Source organism: Carcharodon carcharias, chromosome 13 (genome assembly GCF_017639515.1).
Source record: "Carcharodon carcharias isolate sCarCar2 chromosome 13, sCarCar2.pri, whole genome shotgun sequence".
In the NCBI taxonomy this organism is placed as follows: domain Eukaryota; kingdom Metazoa; phylum Chordata; class Chondrichthyes; order Lamniformes; family Lamnidae; genus Carcharodon; species Carcharodon carcharias.
Genome location: NC_054479.1, coordinates 30509675 through 30527188, shown reverse-complemented (window position 1 = coordinate 30527188; position 17514 = coordinate 30509675). Strand labels below are relative to the sequence as shown.

At 43.7% G+C, this 17514-nt stretch overlaps 1 protein-coding gene across 1 annotated transcript in view; it reads left to right on the top strand.

Moving 5' to 3' along the window:
* sec14l8 (SEC14-like lipid binding 8) overlaps positions 1 to 17514 on the top strand; it is a 76807-nt gene that overhangs the window by 51755 nt on the left and 7538 nt on the right. Inside the window, exons 9-11 of the mRNA XM_041203222.1 lie at positions 278 to 384; positions 3013 to 3152; positions 7540 to 7709. Of these exons, the coding sequence (XP_041059156.1) occupies positions 278 to 384; positions 3013 to 3152; positions 7540 to 7709 (417 nt within the window). The remainder of the gene's footprint in view (positions 1 to 277; positions 385 to 3012; positions 3153 to 7539; positions 7710 to 17514) is intronic.

Sequence of the window (17514 nt, the reverse complement as noted above, 5' to 3'; positions counted from 1 at the left end):
TGGAAAATGATCTTTTCCCACAATGGGATTTGGACATGTGCACTGCTGTCCCCTGGACAGAATGGTAACAGTTAATGTAAAGTACTATGTGAACCTACATCAGTTGGCTGGAACCTGATCTCCAGCTACTGGCCCCTGATTACTAACTGCTTTGTGAATAAACCATTAGACTTCATATTATGTCCACGAAAAAAAGGACTCAAGCCTAATTCTCTCTGCACAGACCTGTTACAAATACTTTTGCTTGGCTTTAATTTACTTTATTGTTGATTTGCAGGTAATTGGAAGGAGGTGCTATTGCAATATATTGATGCGGAACAGCTCCCTGCTTATTATGGTGGAACTCTCACAGATCCGGATGGGAACCCAAAGTGCACAAGCAAGGTAAATATCGCTGTTTATGTTGGAGCTCTTTATGGACTGAAGGAAACCAAAAGATTGTGAAAGTTGTTACCAGCACCACTTCCTTTTAGCACCTAACATAACAATAAATTTCCCTTCAATATAATCTGTGGCACTGTGTCACTGAGGAACCATTTGATTACTTTGCATCTTCTTTCAATCTCCAATATTCCCAAAGAAGTTGTTGAATCTGGTTTCCTCCTACCTTGTTTAAATAGTAGGCTCCCCTTATGCTATTCTTATTATTTGAGTGCACTATGTTTCAGTGCCAAGACCAATTCTAGTGAAGATTTCCATTATAGATTTGCAGTGGGACTTCACTATGTATTTCACTAAGAAGTGGCCAATATTAGTGTGGCACATATAAATGCTGCCGGTGTCAGTATGGGGGAAGTTTGTGGAATGAGGCTGGTAAGCAAAATACACTCCCAAGATCTTGGTTGTCACAGTGTAGCACATCCCAGACAACTCTTGTGTCATATTTCAATATGCTGTCTCTCCACTAAAGGCTAACAAATATCATTAGCCCTTTGGTGACATTTTGATGCTTGTATCTGTGAAGGCCCATTACATAGGAAAATAGCATAGAAACAAACCATTCAGCCCAACTGGTCTGTGCTGGCGTTTATACGCTGCAAGAGTCTCCTCCCATTCCAAATACTTCATCTCAGCCTTTCAGCATATCTTTCTATTCCCTTTTCTCTCATGTACTCACGTAGTTTCTTAATGAAAGTGTATTCCATATAAACAGGCTATTTATTAGATTGTGAGAACTTGTTGATATTGTGAGTGTTTAGTGTTGCTTCTAATGTCAGGAATTGCTTTATGTTGCTGTTGATTTGGCACCTGTATAAAATCTGTGGCAACAATTAATCTTTAGTAAAGTTTAGTTGCTATAATATAATAATGACAGGGGTATCATGAACGTGCTGGTTACAGGGACTCCAACACATTGAACAATGAAGTGGATTTACGCCTATTATCACCCAGTTAGAAAATTCCTGATCTCAACTGTGCCACTGGGCGAGTAGAGATCTGATGCTTCTCCGCAATAAGTTCGGGAAAGATGGAAAACCTTGCCAGTTCCACCTCAGTCCCTTCACTTCTGGAGGACACAGTTGTCAACATCAGGAAACTCTTGGCATCAGATTTATAATGAAAGAGAGTAAGATTGGTCACAAACCCACTAAACACACGAGCAGAAATGCATCCAATGGAGTTGGATTTATTTGTTAAAGCTACGTCAAAACAAGTTACATTTTTAAACCAAAACATATGAAACTTTCTCCGAAATGAGTGAGATACTTATAGACACTTCAGAATGGACATGTTTAGGGAACTGCAGCCTGACCTCTAAACTAGGGAAATGCGGAATGGGGGAGTCTAAAAACAGAAAACAGGAAGTTATAAAATTAACTACAAAGGAACAAGAACCTTTTGTAAATGTCCCTCACTTTTCTGTCAGCACAGTTGTATTTGAAAGTAGTGGCTCAGAACCAAATTAGAATTGAATCCAGCCTTTGGTATTGTGATAAGATTGATTCACTATGTGAGCCAACTGATTCTCTGTAACAAAAATAAAAATACCTGGAAAAACTCAGCTGGTCTGGCAGCATCTGCGGAGAGGAGCACAGTTAACGTTTCGAGACACCTCTTTGTCTTTTTGTCTGTGACATCTTTTGGTTATCTCCACCTATCACTGGCCCTCTATCCAGCTCTACCTGTCCCAGCCCCCCCTTAAACCAGCTTATATTTCACCTCTCTTCTATTTTTACTTAGTTCTGTTGAAGGGTCATTCGGACTCGAAACGTTAACTGTGTTCCTCTCCGCAGATGTTGCCAGACCTGCTGAGTTTTTCCAGGTATTTTTATTTTTGTTCTGGATTTCCAGCATCCGCAGTTTTTTGCTTCGATTCTCTGTAATATCAGTAACTGTAGTATAAGGGTCTGCCACATACAGGGTTAATGTTGGACTGAGTACAATACTGCCCACATAGCGATGTAAGAAGGCACATGACCCAGACCCAGGGTCAGTGTGGTGTTGAGCAGAGATGGATATTCCAGTCTTTTTAATATAATAGAAGTTATATTTTTTGAAAGTTTATGATATTCCTGCTTCTAATGTATATGTCCAATCTTTATTTTGCTGCCTGTGAAATTTATAAAATGGAAGGGTAATCAGTGCATATCACCCCTGGTTTGCTGCCTGTGAGAATTCTTCAATGCGATTGGCTGCATACCATGCATGATGACATCTCTGTCGCCGGATGCCTAGATGTCCCCTTGACTTGGCGCCAGATTCTAATTAACATTGGAGAAGATGAAATCCACAGCGCAGAGATTGCTTGATCTTTGTGGGCAACTTTCTTCAGGGTCAGTGGTGATCGCATCACTTCACTGCTGACTGTAAGATCCAAGCTATTGCTTAGGTAAAGTACTTCACCATGTTTGCTACCAGACATGGATAGTTATTCAATGATAAAATGGTGTCTGGACAGAACTCAACCTAGCAACAATAGCTGTTCACTTCTAAGCCTCTTATGAAATAGCAAAATGTATTCCAAATCTTAGAGATGCCTTCCTATTAAAAACTCATTGTGTCTTTTATTAGATAAACTTTGGTGGTGAAGTACCAAAGTCGTATTACATCCTTGAGTCCATTAAGCAACAATATGAAAACGTAGTCACTGTCAACAGGGGATCCTCTTTTCAATCTGAATATGAGATGCTCTTCCCTGGCTGTGTTTTAAGGTGAGGCTGAGTGTAAAACAACATTTTTGCTGGAACGTTGGGGTAAGAAACATTACAGTTTTCAAGATACATATGTTTTGTACTTGCTGAATATCTTATAATCAAAGCAACGAAGAAACTCTAAACTTGTTTGGGATTGTTAGAAATTTTTTCTCCAAGAAATGGCTTGTTAACTCTGGTGAAAGAGTATTGAGCTCTCGATCACAAGGGTTGAGCCTCAGCTGGCACTTGAATCTTACTGCCTCCACTTGTTAAGTTCTCATCAAGCCATTAGGTCTGTCAGCGGTGTGCTGGAATACCCTCCACTTGTCTAGATGAATGCAGCTCCAACAACACTCAAGAAGCTCGACACCATCCAGGACAAAGTTTGATTGGAACCTTGTCCACCTCCTTAAATACTTACTCCCTCCACCACCAATGCACAGTGGCGGCAGTGTGTACTACATACAAGATGCACTGTAGCAGCTCGCCAAAGCTCCTATGAAAGCACCTTACAAACTCATGACCTGTACCACCTAGAAGAACAAGGGCAGCAGATTCATGGGAAGACTACCACCTGCGAGGCCCCCTCCAAGCCACACAACATCCTGACTGGGAACTGTATCACCGTTCCTTCAATATTGCTGGGTCAAAACCAGAATACCCTCCCTAACAACACTGTGAATGTACCTACAAAATATGGACTGCAGTGGTTCTCAAGAAGGCAGCTGACCACCACCTTCTCCATGGAAATGGGAAACAAATGCTGGCCTTGTCAGTGATGCTCATCTCCCAGGAACAAATAACAAAAAGCTATTGGGGTGGAGCAGTCGTTAAGGAGTATAAACTGTCTGGCACCCTTGCTGAAGGAATCACTGTCAGTTGTTTAAGATTCCTGGTTAAAACTCTTTGACCCTCCTAAGTTGATGAGGAAGGCTAATAGTGGGAAGAGGGAAAATAGAAGTCAAATAGGCAATTGTACTAATTTCTTATTTACTACATTTAGTTCTGATTCATATCCAAATATATATTTTAGAAATAGTTTGTTTTATATAGTTAAAACATGTCGTATTCCTTGCTGCAGTGTAGTGTAAGGAATTAAAATGTTTGCAGTTTTCCATTATTCAGGCAATAATAAAATTATTAATGATGGAAAACTTGGGGCAAAATTTTTTGCCTGCCGGGTGGGCCCGATCCAATCTCCGGCGGGCGGGGAGCCGATCCCCGCTGGAGAAGTGGGCCCGGCCACCATTTTAAGTGACGTCCACCATCCCGATATGCACTATGCACTCCCTGTGCGGGCGGGGAGGGGGATTCCCCAAATGCGAAAGTGCTTTCTTTCACGCTTGCGCTCAAAAGAGCGCACATCTCCCTGAGGTTAAATGCTGCCTCAGGGAGATCGCTGACAGCTGTATAAACTTTAAAAATAGAAAAATAATAAAATCCTTAACATGTCTCCCTCATGTGACAATGTCACATGAGATGGGATATGTTAATAAATTTCACTGAACCTTGAATAAACTTTTTTAAACTCTACACGAAACCTCATCCCGCCGGTGGATGAGGTTTCATGTTTTTTCAGAAGCCCGCCAGGAGGGCCTGCCTGTCATCCTTAAGGTTGGACGGGCAGGTCCTTTAATTGTTTTAATTATCCTGTCGATGGCCTCAATTGGCCATTGACAGGTCGGCGAGTGGACAGCTGATTTGGCTGTGCCCGCACCTTCCTGAAAATTTAAATGGGGCGGGATGACTTTGGGGGCTCCCCCCCAACATCATCCTGCGTCATTTTGCCGTCGGCGAGCGGGCGGCACAATCCAGCCCTTGATCTTTTGAAAAGCATGCCTTTGTTCAAGTTGAATCAAAACAGACATTGGACTAAATTTTTTTAATGGCCATGGAGGTGGGAACAGAGGTGGAATGGCCCACAATCTCCCATCACCAGCTGGCATGCCAGTTTGATGGCATGTTCCTGCCTCAGGCCATTTTGGAACATGCCAGTTTAGGGAAGGAAGCAGCTACTTGCCCGCAAATGGCTGGTAGCCAATTAGGTATTATTAAGGCCCTACTAAGACCTATCTGCCAATGAATTTTACAGTAGCCATGCCGGCCCTCTTGCCAAGGCCAAAACACGGCCCAGGGATGGAGGTGGCTTCCCGATGGCAGAACGGACAGCCAGCACTCCTCCTACATTTTCTGACTCCCTCCCAAAGCTGCAAATGCAGGATGCCCACAGCTGCAGTTGTAGGCTGCTCTGCGGAGGGCTGTCCCCTCCACAGTACACAGTAATGGCCTGGCAGTTGTAGCCAGTTTTAATCTCACCTTCTAAAAGTGGGAGCCTCCATCTTGAGGTGTGTTCTCTCTCTCTCTCTTTCAACATTGTCAGCTCCTACCTCTGATGGCGCTGCTGTCAATCTCTCAGGGCCAGAGGACCTCCTATTGGCCCTCCAGTCCTGGGAAACCACCCACTGTCATTAATTGGATGTTGAGTGCACTTCCTGGCCACTAACTGACAAGTTCATATAAAAATCAGGTCAGGCGTCAGGATGGACATGATGCAAGTTGGGATCCTGAAATTCGTCTAACATCAGGATCTCGACTCCAGCCAATTATAATGGTGGACTGGCCTGATGCTTCATGAAAGAAAATGTGACAGCTCCAACATGTAAATGCAGAAGGAGTATTTGAACAACGTTAAAGCAAGTCTCATTCCCCTATCAGCCCTGTGCTCACTGACCTCCATTGGCTCCAAGTCAAGCAACACCTTGACTTTAAGCTTCTCAATCTTGCTTTCAAATCCCTCCATAGCCATACCTCACCCTATCTCTGTAATTTCCTCCAGCTCCACAACCCTCTGAGATTTCTGTGCTTGTTTAATTCTGGCCTCTTGTGCATTCCCAATTATGATCGCTGCACCATTAGTGGCCATGCTTTCAGTTGCCTAGGCCCCAAGCTCTGGAATTCCCTCCTGACATCTCTCTGCCTCTCTTCCTCACTTTCCTCCTTTAAGACAGTCCTTAAGGCCTACGTCTTTGACCAAGGGGAGAATTTTCACGTCGGTGTGCGGGGGTGGGCTCTGCACGCCGACTCGTAAAATGAAACACGGTGATGTCGGGTGTGCGTCCCGATGTCAGTGCGCATCATTCCGATCTTTCGTTTTGTGGGCACGTGCTGGAGATGGCTGCGTGCCCGCCAAACTGTCAAAGGCCTGTTAAAGCCATCAATGAACCAATTAAACTAATTCTCAACGCTGCCCATCCAACCTTAAGGTTGGTGAGCAGGCGAAGAGCCGAAGCGGCCTTCGCGTTTTGCATGAAATCTCATCCACGGGCGGGATGAGGTTTCATAAGTTTTTATTAAATTAATAAATATTTTTCACACAATTCATAAACATGTCCCAGCTCATGTGACACTGTCACATGAGGGGACATGCCTAAATAATTTTATTCTTTCTTTATTTGAAGCTTTAATTTGAAACTTAATCTCCCTGAGGCAGCTCAGTGCGTCAAGGAGATTTCTGCGCTCTTTTGTGCACATGCACGTGAAAGAGCGCAGGCCCCAACTCTCCCTCCTTCCCCCGCCCACACAGATAGCGCTGAGCTCCACACCCACTCCCGACCGGTCTGCTCGACAGGGAGAAAATTCTTCCCCAAGCTTTTGGTCATTTGACCTAATATCTCCTTATGTGGCTCAGTGTCATAATTTGTTTTATAATGCTCCTGTGAAGCACCTTGGGGTGTTTCATTATGTTAAGGGGCTAAATAAATATAAGCTGTTGTTGTATTAGCACCTTTAGTGTAGAACTGACCCTAGACACAGAATTGCAATCATACAAATACAGACACTCAGCCAAAGAAGGAGATAGTAGGAGGGTAACCAAAAGCTTAATCAAAGAGGAGAGTCTTAAAGGAGGAGAGGGAGGTATAGAGGTGGAGAGATTTAAACAGGGAATGTTTAAGCTTTAGGTCCAATGGCATATTCACCAACGCTGGGGCATTCCCAATTATAATCGCTCCACCGTTAGTGGCCATGCTTTCAGTTGCTTAGGCCCCAAGCTCTGGAATTCCCTCCTGACATCTCTCTGCCTCTCTTCCTCACTTTCCTCCTTTAAGACAGTCCTTAAGGCCTACGTCTTTGACCAAGGGGAGAATTTTCACGTCGATGTGCGGAGGTGGGCCCCACACGCCAATATGTAAAATGAAGCACGGTGATGTCAGGTGTGCGTCCTGATGTCAGTGCACATCATTCCGATCTTTAGCTTGGTGGGCACATTGAAAGATTATAGGGCTGAAGAAGGTTACGAAGTTAGGGAGTTGTGAGGCCATGAAGGGATTTAAACATGAGAATGATGATTTGAAATATGAGGTGATTCACATTTTCTACATTTCCGAATTCTGATCTCTATTTCTAGGTGGCAGTTTATGACTGAGAGTGCAGACATTGGGTTTGGTGTGTACCTGAAGACAAAGATTGGCGAAAGACAAAAGGCTGGTGAAATGGTCGAAGTGGTTCGCAACCAACGATACAATAGTCACCTCGTACCTGAGGACGGAACACTTACCTGCCAGGAACCTGGAGTCTGTACGTTAAGCTTAATTACTAAACTGCCTCTGTTAAATTCGTAATTCCATAATGTCAGGTGACGTTTCCCTCAATGATCCCTAACTAATTATAACAGTAGTAGATCATCTATGGAATTGCTTGTGGTTACTCTGGGCCTACAGTGAATTATTATTTACACCCATGTTCCACTGCAGTTGGACAGTATCTATTGCTGTAATGTGGAAAAAATACTGAAGCAGCATATCTTGTAACCAAACTGAAGTGAAATATTACATAACAAAAACAGAATTACCTGGAAAAACTCAGCAGGTCTGGCAGCATCGGCGGAGAAGAAAAGAGTTGACGTTTCGAGTCCTCATGACCCTTCAACAGAACTCAGTTCTGTTGAAGGGTCATGAGGACTCGAAACGTCAACTCTTCTTCTCCGCCGATGCTGCCAGACCTGCTGAGTTTTTCCAGGTAATTCTGTTTTTGTTTTGGATTTCTAGCATCCGCAGTTTTTTGTTTTTACCTCTGTGAAATATTACATAGCTTGCTGATACTGAAAAATACTGGCCTGCAGGTATTTAGCTCCAATTTTAACTGGCAGTAGTAACAGGGTAGTTAACATTAGTAACAGGAGTGAAAGTCAATCTCCCTTGATCTTGGCAGCATGACCCCTGGGCAATTTTAAATCCTGGGCTTCATCTGCATTCTGCCAGTCAGCTGCCCATCTGAAATGGGTGAGAGTGGTAGCCGCGTGGAGACAAGAATGGAATTGAGCACATTAGGAAGCAGCTAGCTGGCACCAAAGGATCCCTTGTTGACAACAAGGCAAGTTTTGCCCCAGGCAAGCAGGGTTAAAATTGGTCCTATTAAATTTCTATGATACTATTTACTAATGATTATACATAACTTTCTTAGAATGCAAGTAACTTTGTTCTTTCCCTCCTGAAACCTCTTTTCAACAGTTACCATCACTCTTCACATTACTCTGACTTGCACTGTGATTTGCAGTATTTACTTAAGATTCAGGCATTTGATCTATTTGTGCATTTCTCTCTCAGCTGTACTCAAAAATGTAGTTATTTTTTTCAGTCATTTACATTTTTTTTTCTGTATTTACTTCCCAGAGTAGATTTGTTAGTCCAGTCAAAGTTGTTGGACTAGCAAGTGCCATTGGTGTAAAGGAGAGATTTTCCCCACAGTGACCATCACCCAGGGGCAGTTATACCCTATTCCTTGGGCCTGGTTCACAGACCAACTCACAGATTGACTTTGGCTCAGATCAGAATCAAAGCACCTCATGAATATGGATGGACAGGTGTATGAAGGGAGAGAAAATAAAACAACTGTATTTGCTTCACATTAATACCAATGATTTAATGGTTAGGAAAGCTGTCCTCTTAGAGGGATATTACCAGAGAATAGTCAATACACTCAAGCACAATTCCCTAGGTTGGTGGTCTCTGGACTGCTAACAGTTATTGGGGGTTCATAGAAAAAACAACAGAACAATCATTGTAATCAGTAAAGGGGTGGAGTAAAGAAAATGTTGTGATTGGTAGAAAACCGGAGAACATTTTTTGGGGCAGAATAAATTTTGCAGGAAGGACGTGATTAAGCTGAACAAGATGGGGAATAATAGACTAGTTCGGGAACTAGAAGGTGTCTTTGGGAAATATTTACACTGCTTCAGATAGGGAATACTAGAACTCAGAATGTGTGTGTTTCCATTTGGATTTGCAATAGCAGGGCAGTTGATATGGTAGTAATAATTTAATTAACTTTAATTATGGTGATTAAGGTATTTGAAGTGGAGTGAACCACCAAGGATAGGCACAGAATTCTTTGGAATGTTTAATGTTAATACAAGCAACGGTATTGAAAATAAAACACTGGAACTACAAGCAATGTTTCAAAGTGCAGTTGAAAGGCTACATGGGATTCTGATAAGATAGATTGCGTCACAAAGAAAATTTATTATTATAAAAGAAAATGCAATTCAATAAAGGAGGGGAATATTGTTCAACAAGAGGCATTTAGGGTACAGTTGGAGCATGGAGTTGATTCAAGGTTAATCCCTGGCACTCATTATTAGCCTCTCTGGACAAAATAAAGTGGGACGGGAAACTCTGTGGTCAAATCAGAACAAAGTTGTCCAATAGAAATTGCTGGCTAGCCATAGTAGTGACCACAGCAACCTCGGTTAATTCAGCCACATGCACTAACTTTAGTTAAAGCATCTTGCACAATAAAGTACTTCACATGTGCATATTTCTTAACAAAGGTCTACCACCATGCGGTAACCAAGGAAGTAAAGCACTCACAACAGTCAAAAAGCACATACATGCTATGTTTTTCTTCTTATCGTCTAACAAACATCCAAGCATGTTCTGTGGAATATGAGTATAGAGGCCACAAAGGTGGTGTCCATTGCTCATATTTTATTTAGTAATCAGAACTGCAGTTAGAGAATATAACAGGGCCTGTAGGGAAGGTAATCTAAAATAGCAATTCAATATGTGTAAAAGATTCCATTCTCAGGAAAGCAAATAGAGAAAGCTGATGATAGCAAGCATTAAGAATGTTCAAAAGATAAAATAAAAAGGATCGCAGCAGTGGGGATAATGTTTGATCACCTGTTTGTATTGTACAAGCTGTGTGAATTGATAGCAAACAGGATCTTGTGTTGTATTTCTAACACCACTATACAAAATTCAGATAATCGTATTTGGCTATGCAGGATACTGGCACATCTACACTTTGGGTGGAATCATCCCAGATTTGCACTAAGTGTGGTAGCAGGCAGGAAAAAAGTCATTTTGCCCACATTGGCAGGTTTTCGCACAGTATCGTCCCATTTCCGACACATCCCACCTCATTAATAATGCATTCACAGGAAACAGTCCAGATCACTGGCAGGCAGGCTCAGATTTGCCCGCCATACCATGACCTCAGTGGTTCCTTACTCTGGGTGCCATATTTAAAGCTCACCAGAGCGTATGCCTACTTCATGTCCAGTGACCAGGACTGCTCCAGGCAAGAGATGGCCCTAAAAGCAAAGAAGACGGCAGCCTCCGAATTTAGTGACGCTTCTCTGCGGTGCCTGCTGGTTGCAGTTGAAGGCCACCGCGATGTCCTCTACCCCTGCCCTGGCTGCAGGAGGTCCACCAGAGTCACCAATCCGGCCTGGGAGGCGGCAGCAGCGGCAGTCAATGCCACCGGAGCACAGAGGAGGTCAGCCATCCAGTGCAGGAAGAGGATGAATGGTCTCAGCCGTTCCACTAGGGTAGGTCAACCACCTCATCACTCTCAACACACACACTCATAAACCCATCACACATCCACAGGGATCTCACACCTCAAGCGACAACACCACTAACTCTCACACACACCCTCACATCTCCATCAGGCTCATATCCTCTGGAGCTTGTGTCCTCATCCCATCCATGGCTCCATTCACCACACAAACATTCCACGCAGTGCCATGCGTTCTGCTCACACTCTCTCCATCTGTTTTCAGGCAGAAGAAGCTGGCTCACATCAGCAGGGAGAGGTCCCAGACCAGGGGTGGAATGGCTCAGCTTAGGCCCTTCACTCACTTTGAGGAGTGTGCCATCACGCTGACTGGTGAGGACACGGACCGTGCCTGTGGTGACATTGAGGCCACCGGTGAACACCTACCTGAGAATCCTGCACCACATTATTCCTCCCTAAACGCAACTGTGAGTGCTCTCTCTCCTGCTTTTGACTCTGCTGCCAAGCAGTAATTATCTCTACTTTGGTTCACAGGGAGCCCTGCCAAGGGACCGACACCCTCAGCCAGCCAATCCCCCAGCTCCATCCAGCTCCTCACCTCCAGCAAAGAGGACACCTCCTCCATTGAAGAGCTGGAAATAAGCAGCCTGGAAGACCCCCATCACAGCACTTACACATACCCTGCACCAGCGCAGAGACACGCACCTCGATGGGACCTAGATCTGGAGCAGGCTTGGGTTCACAGTTTGGTGGTTACTGCACTGACACATGTCTGCAGTAGGAGGAGGCAGGTTCAGCCGAGCATCCACAGCACTCGGAGGACTGCTGGGGGAGAGGCATCTGTGAGGTCCGAGTCAGATGACAAGCCTCTGGATTCAGCCTTCCAACTTATTGTGGAGAATCAGCAGAAGGCGATGAACATCACGCAAGGCTGTTAGAAGCCCTCAACAGAGTGGCACTCAAGTCAGAGGGGTGGCTCCGCCTGCTCTCTGATGAAACGGTGCTCACATGTGCACGTATGGAGGTCTCCATGGGAAGGATGGTGGACGCCATGGAAACCCTGGTCCAGCGCCTGCACTCCATGGCAATAGCTATGTGTGAATTCCTGCAGTGGCAATATGAGAGGGAAATGGGGCACCTCAACATCCCTCTAGGTGCTCCTTCCCCTCAAGGAGTCAGGCCAGGGCCCTTGGGCACCAGAACGGAGGAGAAGTGGCAGCTGCAAACCTCAAGACACTGCTCAGGAACCTCAGAGGCTGTCCGCTCCCTCTGAGTCCCCTTTGCCTGTGACCCCCTCAACCTCTTCCTCTGTCACCACAGAGAGGGAGCAGCTGGCCTACAGGAGGACAGCCAAAAGAAGCCAGGGCCCTCAGGGCCTCCATTCTCAAGAGGACCCATGCTGCATTCATCAGAGGCAACAGGGCCAATTGTTGCGCAGGCTGACTCTATCCCTGCGCAGATGTCAGTGCAGCACCCAGAAGAAGTGGTAGGCCTAGAAAAGATAAGAAATTCTGATCACAAGTGGTTGCACGGGTGAATGCATTTTGACACTTAATAATCTGGAAATATATTCATTTTCACTGAATAACGTGTAATGGTGTCTTTCAGCTTCATTCGCCAATCCTCCTACTACATCCCCCTCTACTATCAGTTCAACTGCACACAGATGGACCATGAGTGATTCTGGAGAGAGAAGTGTGTGTGTGGCAGGGCCTTTCGGAGCCTCATGCAAGCACCCTCCCACATAGGCACAGCCTTCATCCATCACACTCATTTCACTTTCCAAGCATTCTCAGTGCTGCTTGCTGGGGTTTGCTTTCAGTCGGCCTTCTGAACTGACCTGCATCTCCGCCCACCCACTGAGTGCTCTCCCATGAAGCACTTGTGCCCGTACAACATGAGGCCCTGCTCACTTTCAATTTCAACAACGATGGTCGGAGTCAAGTTTTTGATCAGCTCCCCTGTCCTTTTCCCTCCCCCAGTCACCCATGTCCTTTGCTCTATCGCTATTGACACCCCTGGCATCACCTTCCATCTCCCCACTGTCAGTCCAGGATGTCCAAATGAATGTGCATGTACCCTACCTTCCTGAGAATCCCACCGTCTTCCACATTGATCTCCCCGACCTCCTCCTTCCTGCCCGCAAGGTCCATGTCACCTCCGAGTCCCCACCAATCACTCTCGCCATCCCTTCTATCATTACTGACACACCCTCACCTTCCCATTAAAAACTACAAGTTGTTATTTTTAAAATGAAGACGGGATTGGGCGGTCAAGTTAAATAGGTTATTCAAAATGAAGGAAGACGGTAGCACCAGAGGGCATGCATATGTAATCTGAAGACCAAGTAATTAGGCTAGACGCGAGGAAATGAATTAAGAGTGGTGTTGCTCTCCAGGATACAATGCTGAGATATGAGGTGAATAAGGATTCACTCCAGTTCTTCAAAAGGGAATATGATGAGTTCCCAACTAGAGAGGGCACTACCTCTTCCAGGAGGTAACGAGCTAATTAATTGCAATTATGGAGAATCCAGGGAGTGCTGTAAATGACATGGGCACCCACACCTGTCTGTAAATGACCCCATATCCAGGATTTGGGACAGAGTAAATTCTGAGCCAGAATGACTGTAGAAGACCTGCCTCCACTGTACTTCTGGCAATGGAGCAGGTTATCCGGAATTTCTGAATCAAAAATCTTGTTTCTCTTGTGCCTCAGCGTCACTTGTAATTTTGCCTTCCACATCTAGAATTATTTTGGTATTTTGTAAATTTTAAACTGATCACCCTTTGACACTGACTCCTCAGTTAAAGAGAATCCAATCAAAGCTCATAAAAAAATTGCAGGCCCAAAGTAGGAGATTGTTGCTGAAAGCTGGCATGGATGCAATAGGTTGAATAGCCTCCCTCTACGTCGTAATCATTCTATTCTATAACTTGGAAAAGGCACTATGAAAACTCTTATTACATATGAACATACAAACATACAAAATAGAGCAGAAGCAGGTCATTCAAGCCTATCCTTGAGCCTGCTTTGCCATTTATTAACATCATGGCTGATATGTTTCTGTTTTGAATTCCACATTCCCATCTACCCCTGATAACCCTTGATTCCCTTGCTTAACAAGAATCTATATATCTCCATCTTAAAAATATTCAATGACCCCACCTCCATCGCCTTCTGAGACAGAGTTCCAAAATTGCACAACCCTCTGAGAGAAAAAATCTCTCCTCGTCTTAAAAGAGCAACTTCTCATTTTAAAACATTGTCCCCTCGTCCTGGACTCACCCACAAGAAGAAACATCCTTTTCATGTCTACCTTGTCAATACCATTCAGGATCTTATATACTTCAATCAAGTCACATCTCACTCTTCTAAACTCCAGTGGAAACAAGCCCAGTCTGTCTAAGATAAAAGCAAAATACTGCGGATGCTGGAAATCTGAATCCAAAACAGAAAATGCTGGAAAAACGCAGCAGATCTAACATCATCTGTGGAGGGAAAGAAAAAACAGAGTTAATGTTTCAAATCCTTATGAATCTTCTTCAGAGCTAAAAAGAGGCTGTCTAACTTTCCTCATGAGACAACCCGCTCATTTCAGGTATCAATCTAATAAACCTCCTTTGAACCACCCCCAATGCACTTACATCCTTCCTTAAATAAGGAGTCCAAACTGCACACAGTATTCAAGATGTGGTCTCACCAATGCCCTGTATAACGGAAGCATAATATCCTTACTTTTATGTTAGATTCCTCCCATAATAAAGGATAGCATTTCATTAGCCTTCTTAATTGCTGTACCTGCATACTAACTGTTTGTGACTCATGCACGAGAACACCTAGATCCCTCTGGAGCTGGAAATTATGCAGCTGTTCTCCATTTAAGTAATACCCTGCTTTTTTATTCTTCCTGCCAAAAGTGAACAACTTCACATTTTCCCTCTTTATACTCCATCTGCTGTAGTTTTGCCCACTCACTCAACCTATCTATATCTGTCTGCAACCTCCTTATGTTCTCTTCACAACATACTTTCCTACCTATCTTTGTGTCATCTACAAACTTAGCTACCATGCCTTCACTCCCCTCATCTAAGTTATTAATATAAATTGTAAAAAGTTGAGGCCCCAGCACAGACACCAGTCGGACTCCACTCGTCACTTCCTGCCAATCAGAAAAAAGACCTCCTCTTCACCAGTGGAAATACTCCAGCAACTCAAGTGTCTCCTGATAAACATTGTTTCCAGTTCCTGACATTATCCAGCTGTGTGTTGTCCTTTCTATAACAGGGCACCCAAAGCTACACACAGTACTGCAACTGTGAACTAAATAATACCTTGTGTAAATTTGTTATGACATCTTTACTTCCTCGTTCTATGCACATATTTATAAAACCCAAAATTCTGCTGGCCTTTCTTTATGGCTTTATTTAATTTTTTTTAGGGGATGTAGGCGTCACTGACTCAGTCAACATTTATTGCCCATCCCTAATTGCCCTTAAGAAAGTGGTGGTAAGCCGCCTTCTTGAACTGCTGCAGTCCATGTGGTGTAGGTACACCCATGCCATCTCCATTTCCAACATCATTGATCTCCTGGATGCACTACTCCCCCTGGAGTTGGACTGGGAAGGTCTCCCTGTAATGGGTGCATGACCACCAGTGGCTAGCCTCCTGGCTGTCTGTGAAGTTAAGTTTGCAGGTACAGCATTGTTATCAACTCTCCTCTGTCCACCTTCTGAGCTACCAGGCTCTTCTCGGTGAACTCTTGGGCTGAGAATGGCCATGGGCTGTTAGGAAGGGAGTTCCAAGATTTTGACTCAGTGACAATGAAGGAATGGCAATATCATTCCAAGGCAGGATGATGTGTGGCTTGGAGGGGATCTTGCAGGGGGTGGCATTCCCATGCACCTGCTGCCCTTGTCCTTCTGGGTGGTAGAGATCGTGGGTTTGCAAAGTGCTGTCGAAGGAGCCTTGATGAGCTGCTATGTATCTGCACTCACATTATTAATAAGCAGCAATATCAACATGCTATTCACCTGCATACATGTATAAAACAAAGAAAGGAACATAGAATGCAAGCTTAGAATAATACTCCTGCTGTTGAAAAAACTTGTGTTTCTTTGTCATTCGTTCACATCTTTTTCAGTGAAACAACACTGAACATTTATATTTAATGTCAAGCTGCCCAAGAATGAGGATAAAAACAGAAACTTCTGTGGAGGGAAAAGATGAGTCATCATTGTTATGAGATTTTCACACTTGAACTCCTGAGTCCAATGTTCAAGGATTCAAATATACAAAGCTTATTCTAGTGACATCTAGGGATATAACATTAACACTGCACCAACCTTTACTTTTAGCATCTTAACTGGAGTTTCAATTGGATATCAAGTGCTCATTGACTGCTCAGACACATGGTTAAATGACTTAACCCATTGTGTATTTATGGTTGCTTTTTTTAAATCCTGGATGCTGTTTATTTTTCCTCATTTCTCAGTCCCTCCCAGTTTCCATCCCAAAACCATTATGTTATTATCCTTGACGAGGAGCCTGGGTTAGCCAAGGCTATGATGGCCATTGGACCCTTTCAATCTTCCTCAGTCATTCTACTGAGAGGTGTTCTTGAGTAGCACAGGAAAGTACATCTCCCCAAGACATCCCAGTCCAGATTATAAATTCAGCTACAGGAGTTGTCAGTCACAACTGGGCTTCAGCTTGCAAACAGTCTGATACTGCACAATTCCCCTGACTTTTAAAAAAATTCTCTCCTGCCTCCTTGAGTCCCCATGAGCAATGGACAATTTTTCAAAATCTGGTGATAAGCTGCACAAATCTGACTTTTGATTTCACCTTTTCGCTATGTGGAATCTCCTCCCTTCAGAAGCTGAGCTAAGATTGAAATGCATCTTTTAGGAATATCTCTTTTTACTTTTTGTAGTGAAATATTACGTGCATTCTTCACACATGTGAAAAAATAAATTCTGATGCAAACCTGTAATCTTAGCATAGCATGCTGCGTCACATCATTGGGCAGTCCAGGCTGTGGTATTTTAGTGTAAATAGGGACAATATTTGCACATTCTCCTTTGAACAAAACTGAATCATAAAAGGTTGCACAATGTAAATGTTTCCAACTGTGCTCTTTTGATTTTTTGATAGTGAAGGTAAATATGCTGGAATTAGTGGATGTTAGGATCCTTCTGGATCAATAAATTAAGATGGGCTGAATGGCCTTCATCCTGTGTAGCTACATTGGTGAATTTCTGATCTTGTCATTCTGAATCACACTTTAAATGTACCACCAGAACAAAAAGAACTGTTGCTTTTTTGATTGGTTCTTGGCTCAAAATTCTAATGAATCAATCAAAAATAACTTCAGCGCTTGCTTCACTGTCTCTAAGCTGAACCTCTCACCCAATTCTTCCCAAGTTTCAGGTCTGCTTTGCCACTTTTGATCTCTCTATTTTACCATATATTACATAAGTAATGAACTAGTGCTGGAACCATGTGCTGGAGTTCACCATGAACAATGAGGGAGGGGATCCACATTTTCAAAAGGTGCAGTGCTTCACAGCTGCTCTTCTCT